This window comes from Somniosus microcephalus, unplaced genomic scaffold (genome assembly GCF_052327205.1).
Source record: "Somniosus microcephalus isolate GS21.2 unplaced genomic scaffold, FLI_Smic_1.0 unresolved_chr2, whole genome shotgun sequence".
Taxonomy (NCBI): domain Eukaryota; kingdom Metazoa; phylum Chordata; class Chondrichthyes; order Squaliformes; family Somniosidae; genus Somniosus; species Somniosus microcephalus.
In genome coordinates this window covers 79,337,484-79,360,404 of record NW_028225180.1, presented here as the reverse complement: position 1 = coordinate 79,360,404, position 22,921 = coordinate 79,337,484, and the positions used below count along the sequence as shown (strand labels likewise).

The 22,921-nt window shown below is 50.3% G+C and overlaps 1 protein-coding gene across 6 annotated transcripts in view; it reads right to left on the bottom strand.

The window, feature by feature from the left end:
* The window catches only part of syvn1 (synovial apoptosis inhibitor 1, synoviolin), a 47,275-nt gene that overhangs the window by 8,681 nt on the left and 15,673 nt on the right, over positions 1-22,921 (bottom strand). For all 6 annotated transcript variants that reach the window (XM_085976117.1, XM_085976118.1, XM_085976119.1 and 3 more), the window contains 7 exons: positions 15,917-16,020; positions 12,291-12,417; positions 10,957-11,056; positions 9,714-9,779; positions 7,952-8,068; positions 4,565-4,713; positions 2,251-2,412 (listed from right to left, as the gene is read on the bottom strand). In XM_085976117.1, the coding sequence (XP_085832243.1) occupies positions 2,251-2,412; positions 4,565-4,713; positions 7,952-8,068; positions 9,714-9,779; positions 10,957-11,056; positions 12,291-12,417; positions 15,917-16,020 (825 nt within the window). The remainder of the gene's footprint in view (positions 1-2,250; positions 2,413-4,564; positions 4,714-7,951; positions 8,069-9,713; positions 9,780-10,956; positions 11,057-12,290; positions 12,418-15,916; positions 16,021-22,921) is intronic.

Sequence of the window (22,921 nt, the reverse complement as noted above, 5' to 3'; positions counted from 1 at the left end):
TAAAGTGACAGGCAACCAGGAGCTCAGGGTCACGCTTACGGACTGATGTTAATGTTAGGGGGAAATGTTAACTTGACGACAGTGGTGCTAATGCTACAGCTACAGGGGCCATTACATTCCATTTCTTCTCCCCCATTAGGGCAGACATATCTCTGGGCCTCCTCGACCCAGCGGATATTCAGAGCGATTTCCCTATTGTTCTTGTAAAAGGGCAGGAATATTATATTATTCGGAGGTAGGGTTACCCCAGCTTCCAAACAGAAAGCGATAGGCCTCTGTTAGAACTATACTGGATACAATTAGTGCTCCTGGATCTTTGCCCTAAAACACTCCCTACTCAAGTCCCAAATTACTCCTGGTCCACAGTTCCCTCCATTTCACCATTTGAGATCGTCCTTTCAGTCAATGCACCACTCGTCTTACAACAGAACTAAAACCACAGCTTCTTCCCTCCCATGTCCTGCTCAGTTCCCCCCCTCCCCCACCTGTTGAAGCACTCAGAGGTTTGACAAGAGGGGCGATATTGTTGAGGCGCCCAGCCTCCAGTTGGCAACTGCCCACCGCTCATGGGGTATGGGGAAATCACAGGCCCTCTCGTCTCATCACTGGGCCTTGCGTTGGGACTTTGGTCCACGTCCACCCGAGAGGGGGCAGGCTGGGACCTCTCGACGGGGCCTACTCCTGCTCCCATTTCTTACGCGTCAACCCTTGTGCGCCAGCTGTGGCTCAGTGGTTAGCAGCACTCCCTCTTCTGAGTCAGAAGATTGTGGGTTCAAGCCCCACTCCAGAGACTTGAGCCCATAATCCAGGCCGACACATCCAGTGCCGGTACTGAGGGAGCGCCGCACTGTCGGAGGGGCGGTACTGAGGGAGCGCCGCACTGTCGGAGGGGCGGTACTGAGGGAGCGCCGCACTGTCGGAGGGGCGGTACTGAGGGAGCGCCGCACTGTCAGAGGGGCGGTACTGAGGGAGCGCCGCACTGTCGGAGGGGCGGTACTGAGGGAGCACCGCACTGTCGGAGGGGCGGTACTGAGGGAGCGCCGCACTGTCGGAGGGGCCTTCTTTTGGACGAGACGTTAAACCGTGGCCCCCTCTGTCCTCAGGTGGACGTAAAAGATCCCACGGCCACTACCGGAAGGAGAGCAGGGGCGTTCTCTTACCAATATTTAATCCCTCAACCAACACCCAAAAGATAACCTGGTCATTATCACATTGCTGTTTATGGGAGCTTGCTGTGTGCAAATTGGCGTTATGGAAATGCAAGTTCTTTTTTATGAAGACAATTCAACGGTGCTCGGCTTCAGCTTGGGGTGTGCGGAGATTGCTGTATTTTTTGCTCACTTAAATGAATCAAGCAGGCAAACTACGCTGCTGGCCTCGGGGCTAACCGTCAAACCCCTTCCATCAGTTCCTGAATCCTTCCCCCCCATTTTAGTTTAAAGAAAAAAAAAAAATACGCATTTTAACGTTTAAGTCGAGAGCCTGCTCTCTCTCACCGCCGTATTGAAATTCCAAATAGCTCCTTAACCTTGCGACCGGCTTTTCCTGTTTGTTCTGGTATCTGCCGGTCCTCTTGGATTCCATTGGCACTGTGAACGGGAGCTCGGTACGGACGGAGACTCAGGAAAGCGAAGCCCCAGAGCCCTGCTCCTTCATAGTCCCTCGACTGTGGGGGGTCTGGCTCGTTAGCGACATCACGTTAGATGCTGCTGTCCCTCTGTGAGGTCACAGGGCTGCTGGCACGGTGGCTGCAGCGGGATGGAGATAGGAACCCCCTCCAGGAGCAGCACTGGATACAGCGCATGTATAAATCAGGTGTCGGCCGCGGCTCAGTGGGCAGCACCCTCGCCTCAGAGAGTCAGAAGGTTGTGGGTTCAAGCCACACTCCAGAGACTGGAGCACGAAAATCCAGGCTGACTAATGCAGCACTGCACGGTCGGAGGTGTCGTCTTTCGGATGAGACGTTAAACCGAGGCCCCGTCTGCGCTCTCAGGTGGATGTAAAAGATCCCACAGCTACTGGGCCAATATTTATCCCTCAGCCATCAAAAAACAGATTATCTAGTCATTATCTCAATGCTGTTTGTGGGAGCTTGCTATGCGCAAATTGGTTGCCACGTTTCCTACATTATAACATAGTGGCTACACCTCAAAAATGTATTTCGTTGGCTGTAAAGTGCTTTGGGACCGTCCCGAGGCGGTGAAAGGCACTGGAGAAATGCAAGTACCGGTGCCTGGAGTTGCCGCTTACCGTTAGTCTGGCCCTCGGTGCCTGAGGGAGCCGAAGTGCTCGGCTGCGCCGCATTAGGAGCAGCACCAGGCGGCTGTGGGAAGAGGTTCTGGCCCAAGTGGCCCATCGGCGGCCAGAAAGGGAACATTCCCGGCGGAAAGGGTGGCATCATCCCCGGCGGCACTGGAGACAGAAGGACAGAAGCAATGAGAAGACACGGCAGAGTGCTCAGCGCTCACAACACACAATCAGAGGCAACACAAGTGGAGAAACGGGGGGGGGGGAATATACTGTACAGCTTTTCCAGCCCTCTCCTGTCATATCTCTGCAACTTACCCCCTCAGCCCTCTCCCAACCTACCCTCCAACCCTCATCCACAAGCTCGGGTCATTTCCCTGTGGTCCTATATCCATTCTCACTCACTACCTCTGCAAATTCCTCTAGCTCCATGTTAGCCTGAGTTAGAAGGTCGTGGGTTTGAGCTCCACTCCAGAGACTTGAACACACAATCCAGGCTTGCACTGCCAGTGCAGTACTGAGGAAGTGCTGCACTGTCAGAGGAGCAGTCGTTTGGATAGACACCCTCCCAGATGGAGGTAAAAGAACCCATGGCACTGTTCTGAAGGAGGAGCAGGGGAGTCCTACCTGGCGTCCGAGCCAACAATTATCCCTCAACCAACATCACTAAGCACAGTTTAATCATTCATTTACCTCATTGCTGTTTGTGGGAGCTTGCTGTGCGCAAATTGGCTGCCGCGTTTCCTACATTACAACAGTGACTACACTTCAAAAAATACTTAATTGGCTGTAAAGCACTTTGGGATGTCCAGAGGTTGTGAAAGGCGCTGTAGAAATGCACGTTCTTTCTTTCTATGTTCCAGCCCTCGCCCTCTCAACCTCTTCAAGTTCCCCCACCTCTACAGCCCAGCCTTAGCTCCTCAGGTTTTAGACTCTAACCTCTTGCGTGCCACATTGGTGGCGGAAGTTTAGGAGGTCCCAGCCCTTCCTCCCTTGAGCCTCTGCGCCCCGCTGCTGCCCTCTCCCTTCCTATAAAATCCTGGTCAAGTCCGAGCGCGCCAACCGTGCTTGCGATTGCTTCCCCCAACTCTCCCATTACTCCCAAGTGTCCACTTCCCCCTCCACCTGAAACGTCTTGCGATGTTTGCTGCATTGAAGGCACTAGAGAGAGCCAGGTTCTGTCGAGCATTACACAAGTATCCATTTGAGTGTGATTTTTATCTTGGCAATATATTGCAGCCATATACCCGAAACAGCTTCACGGTATCGATTAACCCCGACTTTGGCGCAGGTGGAAAGTGAGAACCGCTCAAATGTAGATGTGGGAGCGAGTTGTGCATTTCAGGGGTAAATAGGAACAGGAGTGGGCCATTCAGCCCCTCGAGTCTGTTCCATCCCATTCAGTTACAGGAAACTTTCGATTAACCAGCTACTAAATAACCGGAATGCTCTATCCACCGGCAAAATTCAGGAGTCGGTTCAGGTAACTTTTTTTTACTTTTAGTTACTTTTTTAAAAATTTTTTTAACTAATTTGTGGCTGTGCAAGGGTGTCGCTGAAGCTGTTGCTAAGCTACAGAGACGCCTGCAGGTTGTGCCGATTGTTTTGAAGCTGTTAGGGTTTGTTGCTTTAGACGGAGCTCTGAGCTCCGTATCTTTTAACTATAGCGTTCGGTTATCCGGCATTGTTGATGGACCGGCACCAGGTCGGTCCCGTCCGTGCCGGATACCAGAAAGTTTCTTGTAGATCGAGGCTGATCTGCATCTCAACTCCATTTATCCGCCTTGCTGCCAGATCCCTTAATTACATAGTATTTACAGCACAGGGACGCCCCAACTGGTATATGCCAGTCTTTATACTCCCAGCGAGCCTTCTCCCACCCTACTTCATCTCACCCTAGCTTAACAAAAATCTATCAAACGCAGTTTTGCAATTTCCAATTGACCCCCAGCGTCAACAGCTTTTTGGGGGAGAGTTCCAGATTTCCACCACCCTTTGTGTGAAGAAGTGCTCCCTGACATCACCCCTGAATGGCCTGGCTCTAATTTTAAGGTTCTGCCTCCTTGTTCTGGACTCCACCCACCAGAGGAAATAGTTTCTCTCTATATAACTCCTTTGATCATCTTAAGCACCTCCATTAGGTCACACCTTAATCTCCTATACACAAGGGAGTACGAGCTTCGTCTGTGCAACCCCGTCCTCATATCGGCGCTGCTCCCTCTCAGAGGCCAGTATATCCTTCCGGAGGTGCCGAGCCCTGAAGCTCACTGGTCAAAGATAGGAAGCGGTGCTGGTGGGGGGTTAGGTTGTGACTCACGGTTGGGTTGCGGGGGTACCAGGGGGGTCTGCGGCACTTGAGGCTGAGGCTGCTGCGGCGGCGGCGTCTGTGTGGGAAGCGTGGCTCGCAGCACGTCCATGCGACAGGTGGGGCACGTCTGCTGCCGCTGGAACCAGGAGCGGAGACAGCTGCGGGGCACACACACACACAAAATAAAAGAGAGAGATTACAACGCTTGACAAACCTGTTGGAGTTCTTTGTCTACTCCACTAGTTACATCCTCAAAGGGGAACCGGTAGATGTGATGTATCTGGATTTTCAAAAGGCCTTCGCTAAGGTCCCACACAAGAGTTCGGTGAACAAAATTAGGGCACATGGAATTGGGGGTAATATACTAGCACGGATTGAGAATTGGTTAACAGACAGAAAACAAAGAGTAGGGATAAACGGGTCTTTTTCAGGATGGCAGACTGTGACTAGTGGGGTACCACAAGGATCGGTGCTTGGGCCCCAGCTATTCACAATCTACATCAATGATTTGGATGAGGGGACTAAATGTAACGTTTCCAAATTTGCTGATGATACAAAGCAAGGTGGCAGTGTCAGTTGTGAAGAGGATGTGAAGAGGCTTCAAGGGGATCTCGACAGGCTCACTGAGTGCGTGAGAACATGGCAGATGGAATATAATGTGGATAAATGTGACGTTATCCACTTTGGTAGAAAAAACAGAAAGGCAGAGTATTTCCTAAATGGTGAAAGATTGGGGAATGCAGATGCTCAAAGGGACCTGGGTATCCTTATACATGAGTCACTGAAAGTGAATGTGCAGGTGCAGCAAGCCATTAGGAAGGCAAATGGTATGCTGGCCTTCATTACAAGAGGATTTGAGTACAGGAGTAAAGACGTCTTACTCCAATTATATAGGGCCTTGGTGAGACCACACCTGGAGTAGTGTGTGCAATTTTGGTCTCCTTACCTAAGGAAGGATATACTTGCCATAGAGGGAGTGCAACGAAGGTTCACCAGACGGGCTCCTGGGATGGGGGGGGGATTGTCATACGAGAGGAGATTGAGTAAACTAGGCCTGTATTCTCTTGAATTCAGAAAAATGAGAGGGGATCTCATTCAAGCATACAAAATTATTACAGGGCTTGATAGGATGGATGCTGGGAGAACGTTTCCCTTGGCTGGGGAGTCTAGAACCAGGGGCCACAGCCTCAGGATAAAGGGTCGGCCATTCAGGACTAAGGCGGCAAATAGTATGTTGGCCTTCATAGCGAGATGATTCGAGTACAGGAGCAAGGATGTCTTGCTGCAGTTGTACAGGGCCTTGGTGAGACCACACCTTGAGTATTGTGTGCAGTTTTGGTCGCCTTATCTGAGGAAGGATGTTCTTGCCATGGAGGGAGTGCAGCAAAGATTCACCAGACTGATACCTGGGATGGCAGGAATGACATATGAAGAGAGATTGAGTCGATTGGGCTTATATTCGCTGGAGTTTAGAAGAATGAGAGGGGATCTCATTGAAACTTATAAAATTCTAACAGGACTAGACAGACTAGATGCAGGAAGGATGTTCCCGATGGCGGGGGAGTCCAGAACAAGGGGTCACAGTCTAAAGATAAGGGGCAAGTCATTTAGGACAGAGATGAGGAGGAATTTCTTCACCCAGAGAGTGGTGAACCTGTGGAATTCTCTACCACAGAAGGCAGTTGAGGCCAACTTATTAGATATATTTAAGAAGGAGTTAGATATATTTCTTAAGGCTAAAGGGATCAAGGGATATGGGGAGAAGGCAGGGACAGGGTACTGAATTTGGCTGATCAGCCATGATCTCATTAAATGGCAGAACAGGCTTGAGGGGCCGAATGGCCTACTCCTGCTCCTATCTTCTATGAGAAGAAATTTCTTCACAGAGGGTGGTGAATCTTTGGAATTCTCTACCCCAGAGGGCTGTGGAGGCTCAGTCATTGGGTATATTCAAAACAGAAGTCAATAGATTTGACTAGTAAGGGCATCAAGGGATATGGCAATAGGGCCAGTGAATGGAGTTGAGGCAGAAGATCAGCCATGATCTCATTGAATGGCGAAGCAGGCTTGAAGGGCCGAATGGCCGACTCCTGCTCCTATTTCTTATGTTCTTACGAGTCGGGCGACCGAGGCAACGCAGAGTCATTCGGTGCCAGGAAACAGGCGAGGCAGGCTCCAGGCACGGGCATCAGACGCAAACCTCACTGCAGCGGGAGAACCAGAGTAAGATACTGAACCCCAGCCCCAACTTTATAAACTACCGTCGGGATTACAGTCTACCCACTGGTTTAGCGAGTGAGAAAGTGTCACCGGGACCACATGCACCAGAAGATTCCTGGGGCCTCGGTGAGCTGACCAGCAGCCAGTGGTGGATTGGAGGAGGGTTGGGTGCAGTGCGAGGCACAAAAGAAAAAATCATCACGATGCTACCTACAGTTAACTAAGCTGGGATGACAGACATCAGTGCTGCGTTGACTGGATGACCCACTCCTGTTTGCACACACAGAAAACCAGGCGTGGACAAATGAGAATAATGCAGGAGGGCAGCTCACCTAGGTCAGTTTAAGAACAGAAGAAATAGGAGCAGGAGGCGGCCATTTGGCCCCGCGAGCCTGCTCCGCCATTCAATATCATGGCTGATCATCGACCTCAACCCCACTTCCCCGCCCTATTCCCATATCCCGCGATTCCCTTAGTGCCCAAAACTCTATCAATCTCAGCCTTGATTATACTCGATGACTCAGCATTCGCAGCTCTCTGGGGTAGAGAATTCCAAAGATTCACAACCCTCCGAGTCAACAAATTTCTCAGCTCAGTCTTAAATGGCCGACCCCTTATCCTGAGACGATGCCCCCTAGTTCTAGACTCTCCAGCCAGGGGAAAACAACCTCTCAAAGCATGTGCATTTATTTAGTCTCTTGGGGTGTCCCAAAGCACTTCACGTACATTGAGTTCATTGCAGTGCTGTCAGACAGGCAAGGCAAAAAAAAAAAGCAGCCATTTTGCACACAGCAAGATCCCACAAACAGCAAATGAGAGGAATGATCAGTTAATCTGCTTTTTGGGTAATGTTGGTTGTGGGAGGAATGTCTGCCAGGAAGCCCCCCCCGCCCCCCCAAAACTCCCTGCTCTTCATTGTGTTGTGGGATCTTAAACATCCACCCGAGGGGGCAGAGGAGGCCTCAGCAAAATGTCCAATCCAAAGGACATCTCCGATAACTGCAGGAGGAAAGGGGAACTTATTTTAATGGCTGAAGGTTTCTCTTTTGTGTTTCTCCTCAGTTGGACGGTGCGAATTTTAACTCTCAGCCCAGCCCTCGGCTAATTCTCGTTGTAACATCGAGGGGGGTATTGCGGTTTGAGCGTTCCCAGCCTGTCTGGCGGCCCACGCCTCACCTGGTGTGGAAGATGTGGTTGCATGGCAGGCGTTTGGCTCCGGTCACCATCTCCTCGCGGCAGATGATGCAGACGTTGTCGGTCAGCTGCAGCTCCTCAGGGCTTGCGTCGGGGTACCTGAGAGAGAGAGACACACACAGAGACAGAGAGTTAGACCACGGTAATCTCCAGTCTGTACGAGCAGCCGGATACTTCCCACCAGACCCTCGGCGCCAGAACACTGCAGGACACCCAGCGCAGGGAGTAGCATTCCAATGTGGACCGGCCCGAGGCGACTGCGCCTCTCTCCAGGGTACGGTATTTCAGTCACTGCACCCCCCCCCCCCAGTCTTCCTTAACCACTTTATCTCATCACCTCTTCCTTGAAAAGATTTTTTATGAATTCCCTCTCTCTCCGACTGTACTTTTGCACCCCTCCCCCTTCAAAGTTTCCCCACCTTTCACTCAGTCTCCTCCTCCTGACCATCTGGTTAAACATGGAAAGATGGTCAGTGTGGGACAGACTACAAAAAGGCAAATTATTTAAAATATTTAAATAATAAAGATATTTGTCTTATTAAAAGACACCAGACCCAGGACTACAATCACCAGAGTGACCCACATTAGACCCAGGACTACAATCACCAGAGTGACCCACATTAGACCCAGGACTACAACCACCAGAGTGACCAGAGAGTGACCATTCAGAGAGTGATTTGAATCCAAGGGGGTAGAAGTTATGCTGCAGCTATACAAAACCCTGGTTAGACCACACCTGGAGCACTGTGAGCAGTTCTGGGCCCCACACCTTAGGAAGGATATATTGGCTTTGGAGGGAGTGCAGCGTAGGTTTACCAGAATGATACCCGGACTTCAAGGGTTAAGTTCCGAGGAGAGATTACACAAACTAGGGTTGTATTCCCTGGAATTTAGAAGGTTATGGGGTGATCTGATTGAAGATTTCAAGATATTCAGGGGAACAGATAGGGAGGAGAGAGAGAAACTATTTCCGCTGGTTGGGGAGTCTAGGACTAGGGGGCAGAGTCTAAAAATTAGAGCCAGACCTTTCAGGAGTGAAGTTAGGAAACACTTCTACACACAAAGGGTGGGAGAAGTTTGGAACTCTCTTCCGCAAACAGCAGTTCATGCTAGATCAATTGTTAATTTTAAATTGGAGATTGATAGCTTTCTGTTAACCAAAGATATCAAAAGGATATGGGGCAAAGGTGGGTCTATGGAGTTAGGTCGCAGATCAGCCCTGATCTCACTGAATAGCGGAACAGGGTCGAGGGGCTGATTGGCCTCCTCCTGTTCCTATGACCGAGGGCTATAAACCACAGAGTGACCAATCACAGAGTGACCGACACCAGACCCACTTCCAAACAACACGTAGAATGTGATGCGGCGGAACAGATAGTGTAAAATGCTAACGGAGCCAGTTGGTGTCAGAGGGTAACGGAGGTATGTGGAACTGTACAGCAGCGAGCAGTCAATACCTTCAGGAGAGGAGGGGGGAAATTTGAAGGGAAAAAAAATAAAATATTCCTACATTAACCCTTCCTTAGCCAGCTGACAGAGGGGCAAGGTGACTAACCCCCTAGCCTCAAGCAATCCTGGTCTAACAGGCTGCAAGGTGCTACGAGGGGCTGGAGTCACTGCTTCCGACAGCACAGCGGAGGTCATGCACAAAGCCCCGTCTGACTGCTACACCGGACCACAGTACAAAAGGTCAGGGGTGGGGGGGGGGGGGGGGCGAAGGTCAGGCCACTAGCTCAGTACTCACAGCGTGTTCATGTTGCGAATAGCTCGTCTCGACATGATGGCATCAGTCACCGCCTTCTTGAATTGCCTGAAAGGGAGACATTAGGAGAGGGTTAAGACTGTCCAACCACCACAAGCTTCTGCTCCAACCCCAGTCTCACTGCACTGTCAGCGACACAGCAACTGGTCCCATGTCGCAAAGGAAGCCGGGGATTATTAGGGTCGAATAAAGTAACTACATGGAAAGGCAAGCAGGTGGGTATTTAAGGTCTCCAGGTCTTAAAGGCAAATTCGATGGGCAGACTTGGCACTTACAACAAAGGCTTCCTTTCCCCAGGACTGGAATCCCGTTCCCAAATTTGGGCAGGCTTTTCCAATACCTCTCAGTCCTGGCCAGCATACCAGGAAGCGCCGAGCATCTATAAAAGCAATCCTCTCTACCACTCTGTTGAGACCTTACTTGTCTCTTAAGTTTCAGCAAAGCTTAGCGCTCCTCTGAACTTCCCTCTCCTCCTTCCCAAGCGCCAAATGCCGCAGCCTGCATGCCATTCCACCTCCCCGGCATCCTCACTCAAGCTCCACTCCAAGACTCGAGCAGTGCCGTGCTGACCGGAGTGCTGCGTCGTCAGAGGCGCCGTTCTTCAGACGGTGATGCAGGCGGATGTTAAAAAAAAATCCCATGACACCATTTGAAGGGGAGCTGGGAAGTTTCTGAACCGTCCTGGCCAACAGCAAAAACAGATCAGCTGGTTATTCACCTAGCTTGATATATCTGTGAGATCCTGCTGTGCACAAATTGGCTGCAGTGTCTGCCTACCCAATAACAGGGATGCAATGTTCCCGTGAATGTTTTTTGAGGGGCGTGGCCCCTTTAAGGGGCTGCGCGGCCCAATCAAAATACCACGCCGGCCTGGGTTTTTCCTATTTAAAAGCTGGTGAGTCAGCTGTGCGGGAGCTGCAGAGCAACGTGTGGCTTAAAGGGAACATCGCAGGGGTGCACTTCAAAGTAATCTATTGCACGTGAGGTGCGTTGGGAAGTTGGAGAGAAACACCTCACGGGGTTAAAAATCAGGGCTCAATCGCACCGTCTCCGACTCTAACCCAGTCTTTCCCAGGACTGGAAAGCCACTTCCCTCCTCGCCTCCCTCAGCCACTTCCCTCCCTCACCTCCTGCGACAAAGCTGCGGGTGTCACCAAGTATCTTGCGCGTTACGCCCAGGATCACGGAACCAAAATGGCTTTGCTTCCGCCGCGAGAACACTTACCTCATGGTCAGGTACATGGGGCGGATGGCAAACAGAGGGAACGTGTGCACCTTGATCATGATGGTCATGAAGGCCATGTAGAGCAGCACCTTAATGAACCCTGAAACGGACAGAAGGATCAGCTTCGACGACAGGAGCAGCAGTGCCAGGAACAGTTACAGATTCAATCATTAGACACTCAGGTTTAACACTGAGGCTCCTGTGCTTAAAGCCAATCACCCAGGGGGGAAAAAGTTCAGTATCGCCCTGTTTGGGACACCATTATCGGCCGTGCGCTAATTATCGCCTCCGACAGCAAACTTGGCTTTTATCGCCCCTGGAGGTGATTGGAGCGCTAAATCAGGCGCTTCACACCTGTCTTAAGGCGCAAAGGCCGAGGAGCGAGGCGCTACCTCAGAGCGCGGGCGAAGCAAGGAAGGGCAAATCAAAATAAACCTGCAAAGTGCTGCTCAGTACCCAAAACTCCTTCACACAGCGTTGAATCTCTCTCTGTCTCTCTCTCAGAATGCGTGGTGCAAAAATGTCACCGACAAAAAAAGGCAGGAAGCGGTCGCCTTTAAATAGCGCTCCCCCAGTCCCTTTCTGACAGCAAAACGCTCCCCTCAACCGGTCGTTGCTAGCGGCAGGTGGTAAGGCAGGGGGCGCCACTCAATATCCGGTCCGGGGTGCTAACGGGGCGTTGCGCGCGCGACTGACGTCACAAACTGCCGGCGCAGGAGATCGTAGCGGCAGTGTTCAGCGCCGCCGCAAAATATCTAGTTAATTTCGCGAGCGGCGCAAACATCGCCGCGCCCGGGCGCTAGTTGCTTTGCGCCCCATTAGCGCCCTCTTAAGGCGCTAACGGGAGGCGCAACCAACTGAATTTCCCCCCCCCCCCCAGTCTTTACAGAAAGCATTGAGCTATGCCAGTTAGAATCTCAGTGTGCAATTGTCACACAAGATAGAGAATACAGGAACTTCCTGAATCGACCCACAATAGTTCAAGGTATTGAGCAAGAATTTCCATACATAACCCCCAGCCCTACCATTTACGCGGACCCCCTCTGCCCTACTGGGATCCCCCCCCTCCACCCGCCCTACCATTTACAAGACAACCCCTCCGCCAATGTTCCCTCTAATTTTTTTGGCCTGCGTGGGCCATTCAAAATTCTGCACGTGCGGGTTTTTCCCATTTAACAGCCGGCTCACTGGCTGCACGGGACCTGCAGAGCGCTCCGCGACCGTGCAGCTTAAAGGGAACATTGACCTCCGCCCCTACCATTTACGAGGACCCCGCGACCTTGCCTGTCCAGTCGCCCCTCGTGAGCCTTTCACACCCCACACCTTGCCCGTACCGGTCAGGAGCTCGGTGTAGAGCATATACACGGCCTTGTTGTCCCAGGGATTCTCGCTCTGAAGATCAACAGTGTGCAGAACGTATTTGATGAAAATGGTCAGCACCATGGTGAGGAGGATGGCGTACTGCAAGGAAAACACAGGACTGCGGTTACAAGTTTACTCCACCAGCACTGAAGTCACAGGATCTCCACCACTGCCAAGTCACACACTAGCCTGACTTGGACATAGATCAGCCTTCCTTCAGGGCCGCCCAGTCGGTATCCTGGAATTCCCGACCTAACACCACTGTGTGATATACAACTTACACTTATTTAGCGTATTCACCGTAGCAAAACGTCCAGAGTTGCTCATCAAGAGCGATATCAATAAAAACATTCTCGACACCGGGCCACAGGAGGAGTTAGCAGGAGAGATGACCAAAAGCTTGATCAAAGAGGCAGGTTTTAAAAGAGCGTCTTACAAGAGGAGAGAGGGGTAGCGAGCAATGTTCCTGTTAAGCTCCGCACTCGAGGGCCCACGCAGGCAAAAGCACGCCTGCGAGGAAATTTGACTGGACCACGCAACCACACTGCACTGCATGTGATGTATTTTTTGCCAGGAAACAACAGGATCATTATATAGGGTAATAATAGTGGGGGATTTCAATTTCCCCAATATTAACTGGGATAGTCAGAGTGTGAAAGGCTTAGAGGGTGCAGAATTCTTAAAGTGCATCCAGGAGAGCTTTTTGAGCCAGCATGTAGAAAGTCCTACGAGAGAGGGGGGTGGTACTGGACCTAATTCTAGGGAATGTGGCCGGGCAAGTGGTAGAAGTGTTAGTAGGTGAGCACTTTGGTGACAGTGACCATAATTCGGTGAGATTTAAGGTAGTCATGGAAAAGGACAAGGATGGACCGGAAATAAAGGTTCTAAATTGGGGGAAGGCCAATTTTAATATGATAAGGCAGGATCTGGCCAATGTGGACTGGGATCAGCTACTTGTAGGAAAATCCACATCGGAGCAATGGGAGTCTTTCAGAAAGGAAATTGAGAGAGTACAATGGCAACATGTTCCCGAAAAGGTCAAGGGTGGGACCAACAAGCCCAGGGAACCTTGGATGTCAAGGGATATACGAGAATGGATTAGGAAAAAAAGGGGGGCTTTTGGCAGATACAAAGGACTAAAGACAGAGGAAGCCCTAGGAGAATAAAAAGTGCAGGGGGATACTTAAAGAAATTAGGAGAGCGAGGAGGGGCCATGAAATAACACTGGCGAGCAAAATAAAGGAAAATCCTAAGGTGTTTTATAAGTATATTAAGGGCAAGAGGATAACTAGGGAAAGAGTAGGGCCCATTAGGGACCAAAGTGGCAAACTGTGTGTAGAGCCAGAGGATGTAGGTGGGGTTTTAAATGAATTTTTTGCATCTGTGTTCACTATGGAGAAGGACGATGTAGACATAGAAATCGGGCAGGGGGACTGTGATATACTTGAACATATTAGCATCGAGAGGGAGGAGGTACTAGCGGTTTTAGCAGGCTTAAAAGTGGATAAATCCCCAGGCCCGGACGAGATGTATCCCAGGCTATGTGAGGCAAAGGAGGAGATTGCAGGGGCTCCGACACAAATTTTCAGAACCTCTCTGGCCACAGGGGATGTGCCAGAGGACTGGAGAACAGCTAACGTAGTACCATTATTCAAGAAGGGTAGTAGGGATAAACCAGGGAATTACAGGCCAGTGAGCCTAACATCAGTGGTAGGGAAATTATTGGAAAAAATTCTGAGGGACAGAATTGGTCTCCACTTGGAGAGGCAGGGATTAATTAGGGATAGCCAGCATGGCTTTGTCAAGGGAAGATCATGTCTGACCAATTTGATTGAATTTTTCGAGGGGGTGACTAGGTGTGTGGGTGAGGGTAGTGCAGTGGATGTGGTTTACATGGATTTCAGTAAGGCTTTTGATAAAGTCCCGCATAGGAGACTGGTCAGGAAGGTAAGACCCCATGGGATCCAGGGTGCCTTGGCACATTGGATCCAAAACTGGCTTAGTGGCAGAAGGCAGAGGGTGATGGTGGAAGGTTGTTTTTTTGACTGGAAGCCTGTGTCCAGTGGGGTACCGCAGGGATCGGTGCTGGGTCCCTTGCTGTTTGTGGTCTACATTAATGATTTGGATGTGAATGTAAAAGGTATGATCAGTAAGTTCGCAGATGACACAAAAATTGGTGGGGTGGTAAATAGCGAGGCGGGAAGCCTCAGGCTACAGGACGATATTGATGGGTTGGTCAGATGGGTGGAACAGTGGCAAATGGAATTTAACCCTGAAAAGTGTGAGGTGATGCATTTTGGACGGACTAACAAGGCAAGGGAATACACAATGAATGGTAAGACCCTAGGAAAGACAGAGGATCAGAGGGACCTTGGTGTGCATGTACATAGATCCCTGAAGGCAGCAGAACAGGTGGATAAGGTGGTTAAAAAGGCATATGGGATACTTGCCTTCATTAGCCGAGGCATAGAATATAAGAGCAGGGAGGTTATGATGGAGCTGTACAAAACGCTGGGAAGGCCACAGCTGGAATACTGTGTGCAGTTCTGGTCGCCACACTATAGGAAGGATGTGATTGCTTTGGAGAGGGTGCAGAGGAGATTCACCAGGATGTTACCTGGGTTGGAGCACTACAGCTATGAAGAAAGACTGGACAGGCTGGGGTTGTTTTCCTTAGAGCAGAGAAGGCTGAGGGGGGGACCTGATTGAGGTGTACAAAATTATGAGGGGCATAGATAGGGTGGATAGAAAGGAACTTTTCCCCTTAGTAGAGGGGTCAATAACAAGGGGGCATAGATTCAAGGTAAGGGGCAGGAGGTTTAGAGGGGATTTGAGGAAAAACTTTTTCACCCAGAGGGTGGTTGGAATCTGGAACTCACTGCCTGAAAGGGTGGTAGAGGCAGGAACCCTCACAACATTCAAGAAGCATTTCGATTAGCACTTGAAATGCCATAGCATACAAGGCTACGGACCAAGTGCTGGAAAATGGGATTAGAATAGACAGGGCTTGATGGCCGGCGCGGACGCGATGGGCCGAAGGGCCTCTTTCTGTGCTGTATAACTCTATGACAATACCAAGGGTAGACCCATCAGGAAAGGATGAACAGGCTGGGTCTCTTTTCTCTTGAAAAGAGGCTGAGGGGTGGCCTAATAGAGGTCTTTAAAATTATGAGAGGTTTTGATAGCGTGGATACAGAGAGAGTGTTTCCACTTGTGGGGGGCGACCATAACTAGAGGCCATCAAATATAAGATAGTCACCAAGAAATCCAATAGGGAATTCAGGAGAAACTTGTTTACCCAGAGAGTGGTGAGAATGTGGAACTCGCTTCCACAGGGAGTGGTTGAGGTGAATAGCGGAGATGCATTTAAGGGGAGGCTAGATAAACACGAGGGAGAAGGGAATATTATGCTGATAGTTAGACGAGGAAAGACGGGAGGAGGCTCGAGTGGAGCATAAACTGGACTGGTTGGGCCAAAAGGCCTGTTTCTGTGCCGTATATTCTATGTAAACTGTTTTTTTAAAGGTATCCTTTCTGTGCTGGTCGACTGGTCACCAGCCACTGCTGCCTCCATGTATCCCCATCAGTCAAGGCTCACCTCAAAGCCAAACACCAGCTGGACGGAGGCTCCCCGGGTCATGATGCTGTGACAGGCGTGGTTCACAAACAGCACGTCCAGCAGAGCCAGCAACCCCATGAGCGCTGCAGGAGAAGCAAAGAAACATCAGTCACACATTGTTCAATATCCCAAGCACCAACATTTCAATACTGCAAATGGAACTCAGCCCATTTCAGGCACCCACTGCCCCGTCAAACACGCCCAGGGCAGGGACAGCACGGGTTAGTTACAGAGTAAAGCTCCCTCTACACTGTCCCATCAAACACTCCCTGGGCAGATACAGCACGGGTTACATACAGAGTGAAGCTCCCTCTACACTGTCCCATCAAACACTCCCAGGGCAGGTACAGCACGGGTTAGTTACAGAGTAAAGCTCCCTCTACACTGTCCCATCAAACACTCCCAGGGCAGGTACAGCACGGGTTAGTTACAGAGTAAAGCTCCCTCTACACTGTCCCATCAAACACTCCCAGGGCAGGTACAGCACGGGTTAGATACAGAGTAAAGCTCCCTCTACACTGTCCATCAAACACTCCCAGGGCAGGGACAGTGTGGTTTAGATGTGATTCAGAACAGCAACCCCTACCGTTTACGCATTTCCCAGCACTTTAGGTGTCGTACGCACTCGGCCACCTCCAAGCTTTTGCACCTCGGGTTTGCCTCGTGCGGTGGATTTCGGGTCTCGGCAAGTTAAAATCAACTGCAGGCCTCTGATTGCCTCAGCTATTCACAAGCTTCTTCACTGTCTTTTATTTCTTTAATGCTTCGCTCTGTTACTTGATCGAGATGATGGCGCCCAATCATTACTCTGACATTCCCTTGGTTTGTTTTGTTTTTTTGTTAAAATAACAAGAAATAGGAGCAGGACTCGGCAATTCGGCCCCTCGAGCCTGCTCCGCTATTCAATAAGATCCCGGCTGATCTTTGACCTCAACTCCACTTTCCCCGCTCGATCCCCATGTCATTCGATTCCCCATGAGTCCAAAAATCACTATCAACCTCAGCCTTGAATATACCCAACGACTGAGCCTCCACAGCCTTCTGGGGTAGAAAATTCCAAAGATTCACCACCCTCCGAGTGAAGAAATTCCTCCTCATCTCAGGGTTAAATGGGTGACCCCTTATCCTGAGAGTACGCCTAGTTCTATACTCCCCAGCCAGGGGAAACAGCCTTTCGGCATCTACCCTGTCCAGCCTGTAGTGTATGTACCCGTCTACCTTTAAGAGAACTATTGTATGTAACCGTTCACCTTTAAGAGAACTATTTTAGGTGTGGCACTACTTTGTTTGGCTTCTGTATACGGTAATACCGACGGTGACCACACCAGTATATAAGTGTTATGCCAGGAGTTATTGGGCAGATTCGCCCTGACCTTCAAATAGTAAAGTCCTGCTTTAAGTTACTCTTGGAGTCTGTGCATTAATTAACTAAACAACCCACAGACTTTACAGTGGCGACGAGTCCGATCGTACCCTGCGGCAACAATACGTCCGAAGCAGTTAACGAGCGTCGAGAAGAGGCAACCGCCCTCGTCGTTCTGCTGGGAAAAAAAAAACTCGAGGCTGCAGAGCTAGAAAGGAGGAAGAATTTAGAGACAAAGACTTCCATCAGCAACAGGCACTGACTGTCCCTTCTGCCACGGTGAGGAGTGAGCCGATCAGCACGAGAAGCAAGGCGGCCACGGTGACTGTGAGTAAGGGAAAGTAAAAAGAATAACCGGAGGAGAAGGGCGGTGCGCTCGACCACGGTCGAGGGGGAAAGGAGCCGGACAGAAGTCGGGCCCAGAGGCGCTGAGACTGGGGCAGCGTGGAGCAAGGAAGCCGTGGTACAGACAGGCTGGGGGACGCAACGGCGTCGTGAGACAGCTAGACCGCGACCGGCGAAAAAGGCCGGGCAGCGACCGAAGCCACGAAGCGCTGCGACCGGGAACGTAGGCGCGGGAAGAGATAAACTCAGCCGCAGCCGGGGAGGGAAGCACCGGACTGCGAGAGGGCTGGGAGGCGCGATTGGGAGCCGAGCGAGCGGGAGAGGCAGAGCCGACCAAGGGAGACTGCGCGAGAGCCAGTCCAGCGGCTGAAACGTTCTCCGTCAACGGGGTGTACCCAGCGCCGGTAGAGCCGAGAGAGACCGAGCCCGAGCAAGGGGAACTGAGCGAGAGCCAGCCCAGCGGCTGAACCTGTTCGCCGTCAACGGGGTGTACCCAGCGCCGGTTGCCCTGCCGAGAAAAGGGAAAGCCCTGAAGCCGACGCGCAGGCTGTGAACCTGAAAGCCAGCGGCCGTCGCCTGTGGGGGAAAGTGTACCCCTCCCGCTAGGGAAGAAACGCGGGAAGCCGCCATTAGGCGGGGGAAGAAGACAGAAGCGGGAAACCGCCATTGAAGTGGGCGGGGAGAGAAGATAAGCGCGGGAAACCGCCATTTTCGCGGGAAAACCGCCATCTTAGAAAAAAAAAAGTTAAAGAAATAATTCGGGGTGTTATCAGAAAGAGAGGAAGATGCCTAAGCGTGGTAACATCAACGATTTTAATGCCGAGGTAGAAGACTGGGCCACGTACGTGGAACACATCGAGGTCTATTGTGAGGCCAATAAAATAGAAGATGACAAAGCTATAACCTTGCTAAACTCGATGGGCGCGAAGACATACAGGCTCTTGAAGCATCTACTATCACCAGCTAAACCGGCGGATCAGACTTTCGATGATATTGTGGCTGTTCTGAAGGATCACTTGAACCCCACACCGTTGATGTTGGCGGAACGATTCAAATTCTATGCGAGAACGCAACAGAAAGACGAAAGCAACGCAGAATACTTGGTCGAACTGCGTAGACTAGCGAAATACTGCCAGTTTGGAGGGAATCTGACAGAGGCATTGCGAGACAAGTTCGTGTGCGGGTTGGCGAAGGAAGGAACGCAAAAGCGACTACTCGAAGAGAACGACCTTACACTTGACAGGGCTGTCCTTATTGCAGCATCGCACGAAGCCGCAGCGAAGGGAACTGCGGAAATGCAGCTAAAGACAGCAGCACTAAGTGTGGATCAAATTACCTCGACAACAACAAAATGCTATCGTTGTGGGAAGACAACACACGACCAGAACCAATGCTGGTTTAAGAACCAGGAATGTAGGAAATGTGGCAAACTGGGTCACATAGCTAAGGTATGCCGGTCAGGGAAGAAGACCAACAACCAAAGGACCAACAACCAAAGGAAGCCATCACAGGAAAAGTACAACAAGGTACACAAGGTGGCTGAGAAGAGTTCAGACGAACAGAATTCAGACTCAGACCCAAACGGCCAGGAGCTGGGTAGTCTGAGAATTCACAATGTGAGTAAGGAAGCTGACCTACAAACTATCTGGGTCATGCTAAAAATAGCTGGAATCCAAGTGAAAATGGAGTTGGACACTGGATCAGCTCTATCAGTCATAAATCGAAGGGATTACCACCGGCTATTCTCACATATACCCTTAAGAGATACCAAGTTCGTATTGCAGACATACACGGGGCATAAAGTATACCCCATGGGAAAGATAAGAGTCAAAGTGAGAGATAGGGGTAAAGAACACCCAAGAATGAACTTATACGTACTACATGAGGGAGGACCACCACTTCTAGGACGGGAGTGGATCAAGAAAATAGACATGGAATGGCACTATCTAAAAGCCATAACGAGTGAGGACTCAGTGCAGACAATCAGCTCAGATTCTGAAACGGATGACGATAAGACCAACCCAAATATGAAAGACAAGGCTGAAATGGACTTGCCGACGAAGGTTGGAAAAACGAAGGCACGCATAAAGGCTTATGCTCCAGAGAAGAACAAAGTTTCAGAGCAGAACTCCACCGAACGACAACCTAGTTTGACAGAAAATTCTGAGCCTGTTCAAGTTACGGACATATCCATGACGGAAGAACACCGAGCTCGGACTCAAACTTATTTCAAATTACGACAACAATTAGAACAATTGAGTTACCGTCTCGTACAAGAGATGAAAACAATGAAAAAGTTCTATGACACCGAATGGGAGAATCTGGAAAGACAACAGAAGCAGCTAGCTCAAGCAGAGAGCGACCATAGAGCCATCGTGACCAATTACCGATCACATCTCCCTTATGCTGTTCAGGAGTTAGAATATTTGCAGGAAGAAGCAAATGAAGAGGAATCTTCAGGAAGCCAGGATTTTATTCCAGTTCTTCTCTACGACTCCTTACAAGCAGGGTGTGAGAGGTTGAAAGAACAGTATGAACAGGCCCAGGCTACAATTCTGGAAGGGGTTAACTCGGCAACCTCCGAAAAGCTAGTTTCAGTGGAAGCATATGAGCAACTGAAGGTTGAACATGAGCAAGTCCAAAGGCTGCAGGAAATTCTTGATGAGCTCAAGGCCAAGACAGACCCATCGGTAGAAGTTCCATCCATAGATGAGAAATTAGAGGTGAAAGACATGGCAGAACATGAAAGACAAGATGTACAAGAACTCATAAAAATATTAAAGGAAACCCAAGACAAATATGGGGCGGCAATGACCGAGATTCAACAACTTGAAGAACAGATTCAACTGGGAATCCGTTCAGTGGAAGAAAAGGGAACTGTAAGAAACACAGAGACTGTAAGAATGGCCTCTGAACATGAGCTAGAGAGCATCAAGGCGCAACTTCTCCGAGCGCTGGAAGCCAAAGTACAAGAGGAAAAGGTGAAAGCATTGGAGGAAAAGGTGGATGAAATGGAGAAGACTCTGACCCACACAGTGTTCCCGTGGAAGAGTTAACGGTCAGCCAACTCCTTCATATGCTGAAGGACAAGACTCTACAATGGGAACAATCTGAACACGAGCTTCAATCTTCAAAGGGAAGGAGTTCGGAGCTCTCAAAAGTTATGGAAATAGCTGAGGTTGCAACACAGATTTTACAGGGATGCCAAAAGTACGCTGAATCACGTCAATGTGAACAGCAGACTGTTGAAACAGCTGCTCCAGTAGAAGGATTGAATAGCCTGATCAATCAATCCCCGAGGGAAGGGGAAGTATTGAAATCACAAACGAGGTCATTAGTGAAGGATTTGCAGGAAACCCAGGAAGAGCGGGATGAATATGAACGCATGAAGAAGTCTCTTCAGGAAAGATGTCTAGGGAGGGAACAGTCGGCTAACGTCCAGTTGGGTACGGAAGAAGTAGCAGCAGGCCCTCTCGCTAGACTAGCTCAGGACGACACCGAATATTACCATGACCTGTTGAGTGACACGGAATATAACGATGACTTGTTCTGCCCAGCTTGTGATGAAAACTCCCAAAGTGCAGAAATCAGGATGAAGCACTTAAAGTCCAAGGAACATAGGGAGATGGTGGCGCTACAGCTGGCAGCGGATAAGGGAGCCCCGAGAGTCTCCAAGAAGCAGAAAAGAAAAAGACAAAGCAGAAGACGATAACCATCTAAATCATTATCACTTCTATCAGATCATGCACGTGGGCCCCACGAAGGGGGCCAAATCAGTTGGAAAGTAGGAAAAATTACCAAGGCAGTCCAGCTGTTTGTAAAAGTCAGCACTGCTGGTTCAGCAGGACGGAAGTTCAAGCTGTTAAGCCAAGGGAAAGACTATTGGATGAGTCACGCTAGAAATGTGAACCGGCTACACCACAGAGATGTTGTTCGGACCGAGTCAAGACCAGAGACTGAATCTGTGAACTGTTCCCGCAGAGACTGAATCTGTGAACTGTTTCCCGCAGAGACTGAATCTGTGAACTGTTTCCCGCAGAGACTATATCTGTGAATTGTTTTACATGAAGTTGATTATATGTTATGTTTAATGGGGAATAAGTATGTTGTAAGCTAAAAAGGGAGGATTGTAGTGTATGTACCCGTCTACCTTTAAGAGAACTATTGTATGTAACCGTTCACCTTTAAGAGAACTATTTTAGGTGTGGCACTACTTTGTTTGGCTTCTGTATACGGTAATACCGACGGTGACCACACCAGTATATAAGTGTTGTGCCAGGAGTTATTGGGCAGATTCGCCCTGACCTTCAAATAGTAAAGTCCTGCTTTAAGTTACTCTTGGAGTCTGTGCATTAATTAACTAAACAACCCACAGACTTTACAAAGCCCTGTAAGAATTTTGTACGTTTCAATGAGATCACCCCTCATTCTTCTAAACTCTAGGGAATACAGGCCGAGTCTACTCAATCTCTCCTCACCCAGGAACCAGTCTGGTGAGCCTTTGTTTCACTTCCTCAAAGGCAAATGCATCCTTCCTTCGGTAATTCCCCCTATTTATCCCGACAATATTACTTGCTGTCTCTTATTTTTACAGTTCTGATAAAGAGCACGATCCTGTTCTTCCCACAGTTGGCCTGCGGATTTGTGTCTTTTGGCCATAGATTTACCGTATTTTGCTTTTTATTTCAATTAACTGTTTGCGGACAGGGTTGTCTGGAGGGGCCTGCAGTGTAAAAGGTCGGCCAGGTCACGGGCGGCATGGAGTGCCCCTTTAAGGTTGTCGCCAGCGGCGCCCATGCCTCGCCCAGTTGGATTTAGAGGCCCGCTATCCGCAAGCTGCAGTGCACATCTGGAGAGGACACGTCAGCTTAAAGCGGCAGCTGTGCAGAGGAGGGGGGGGGGTCCCTGCACTGCAGCATTTAGCATCGTCTATGCAAATCCCAAGCACCTGTTGCAGCTTATTTTTAGTTGCACTTCACAGGACCGGAGCCTTCGCGCACAAATTCGGCCCTTTGCTGTGTCAGCCGCGGATCAGTGGGCTGCGCTCTCGTCTGCGAGTCAGAAGGTCGTGGGTTCAAATCCAATCCCAGAGACTTGAGCACATAATCTAGGCCGACACACCCAGTAAAGTGCTGAGGGAGCGCCGCGCCGTCGGAGGGGCGGCGCCGAGGGAGCGCCGCGCCGTCGGAGGGGCGGCGCCGAGGGAGCGCCGCGCCGTCGGAGGGGCGGCGCCGAGGGAGCGCCGCGCCGTCGGAGGGGCGGCGCCGAGAGAGCGC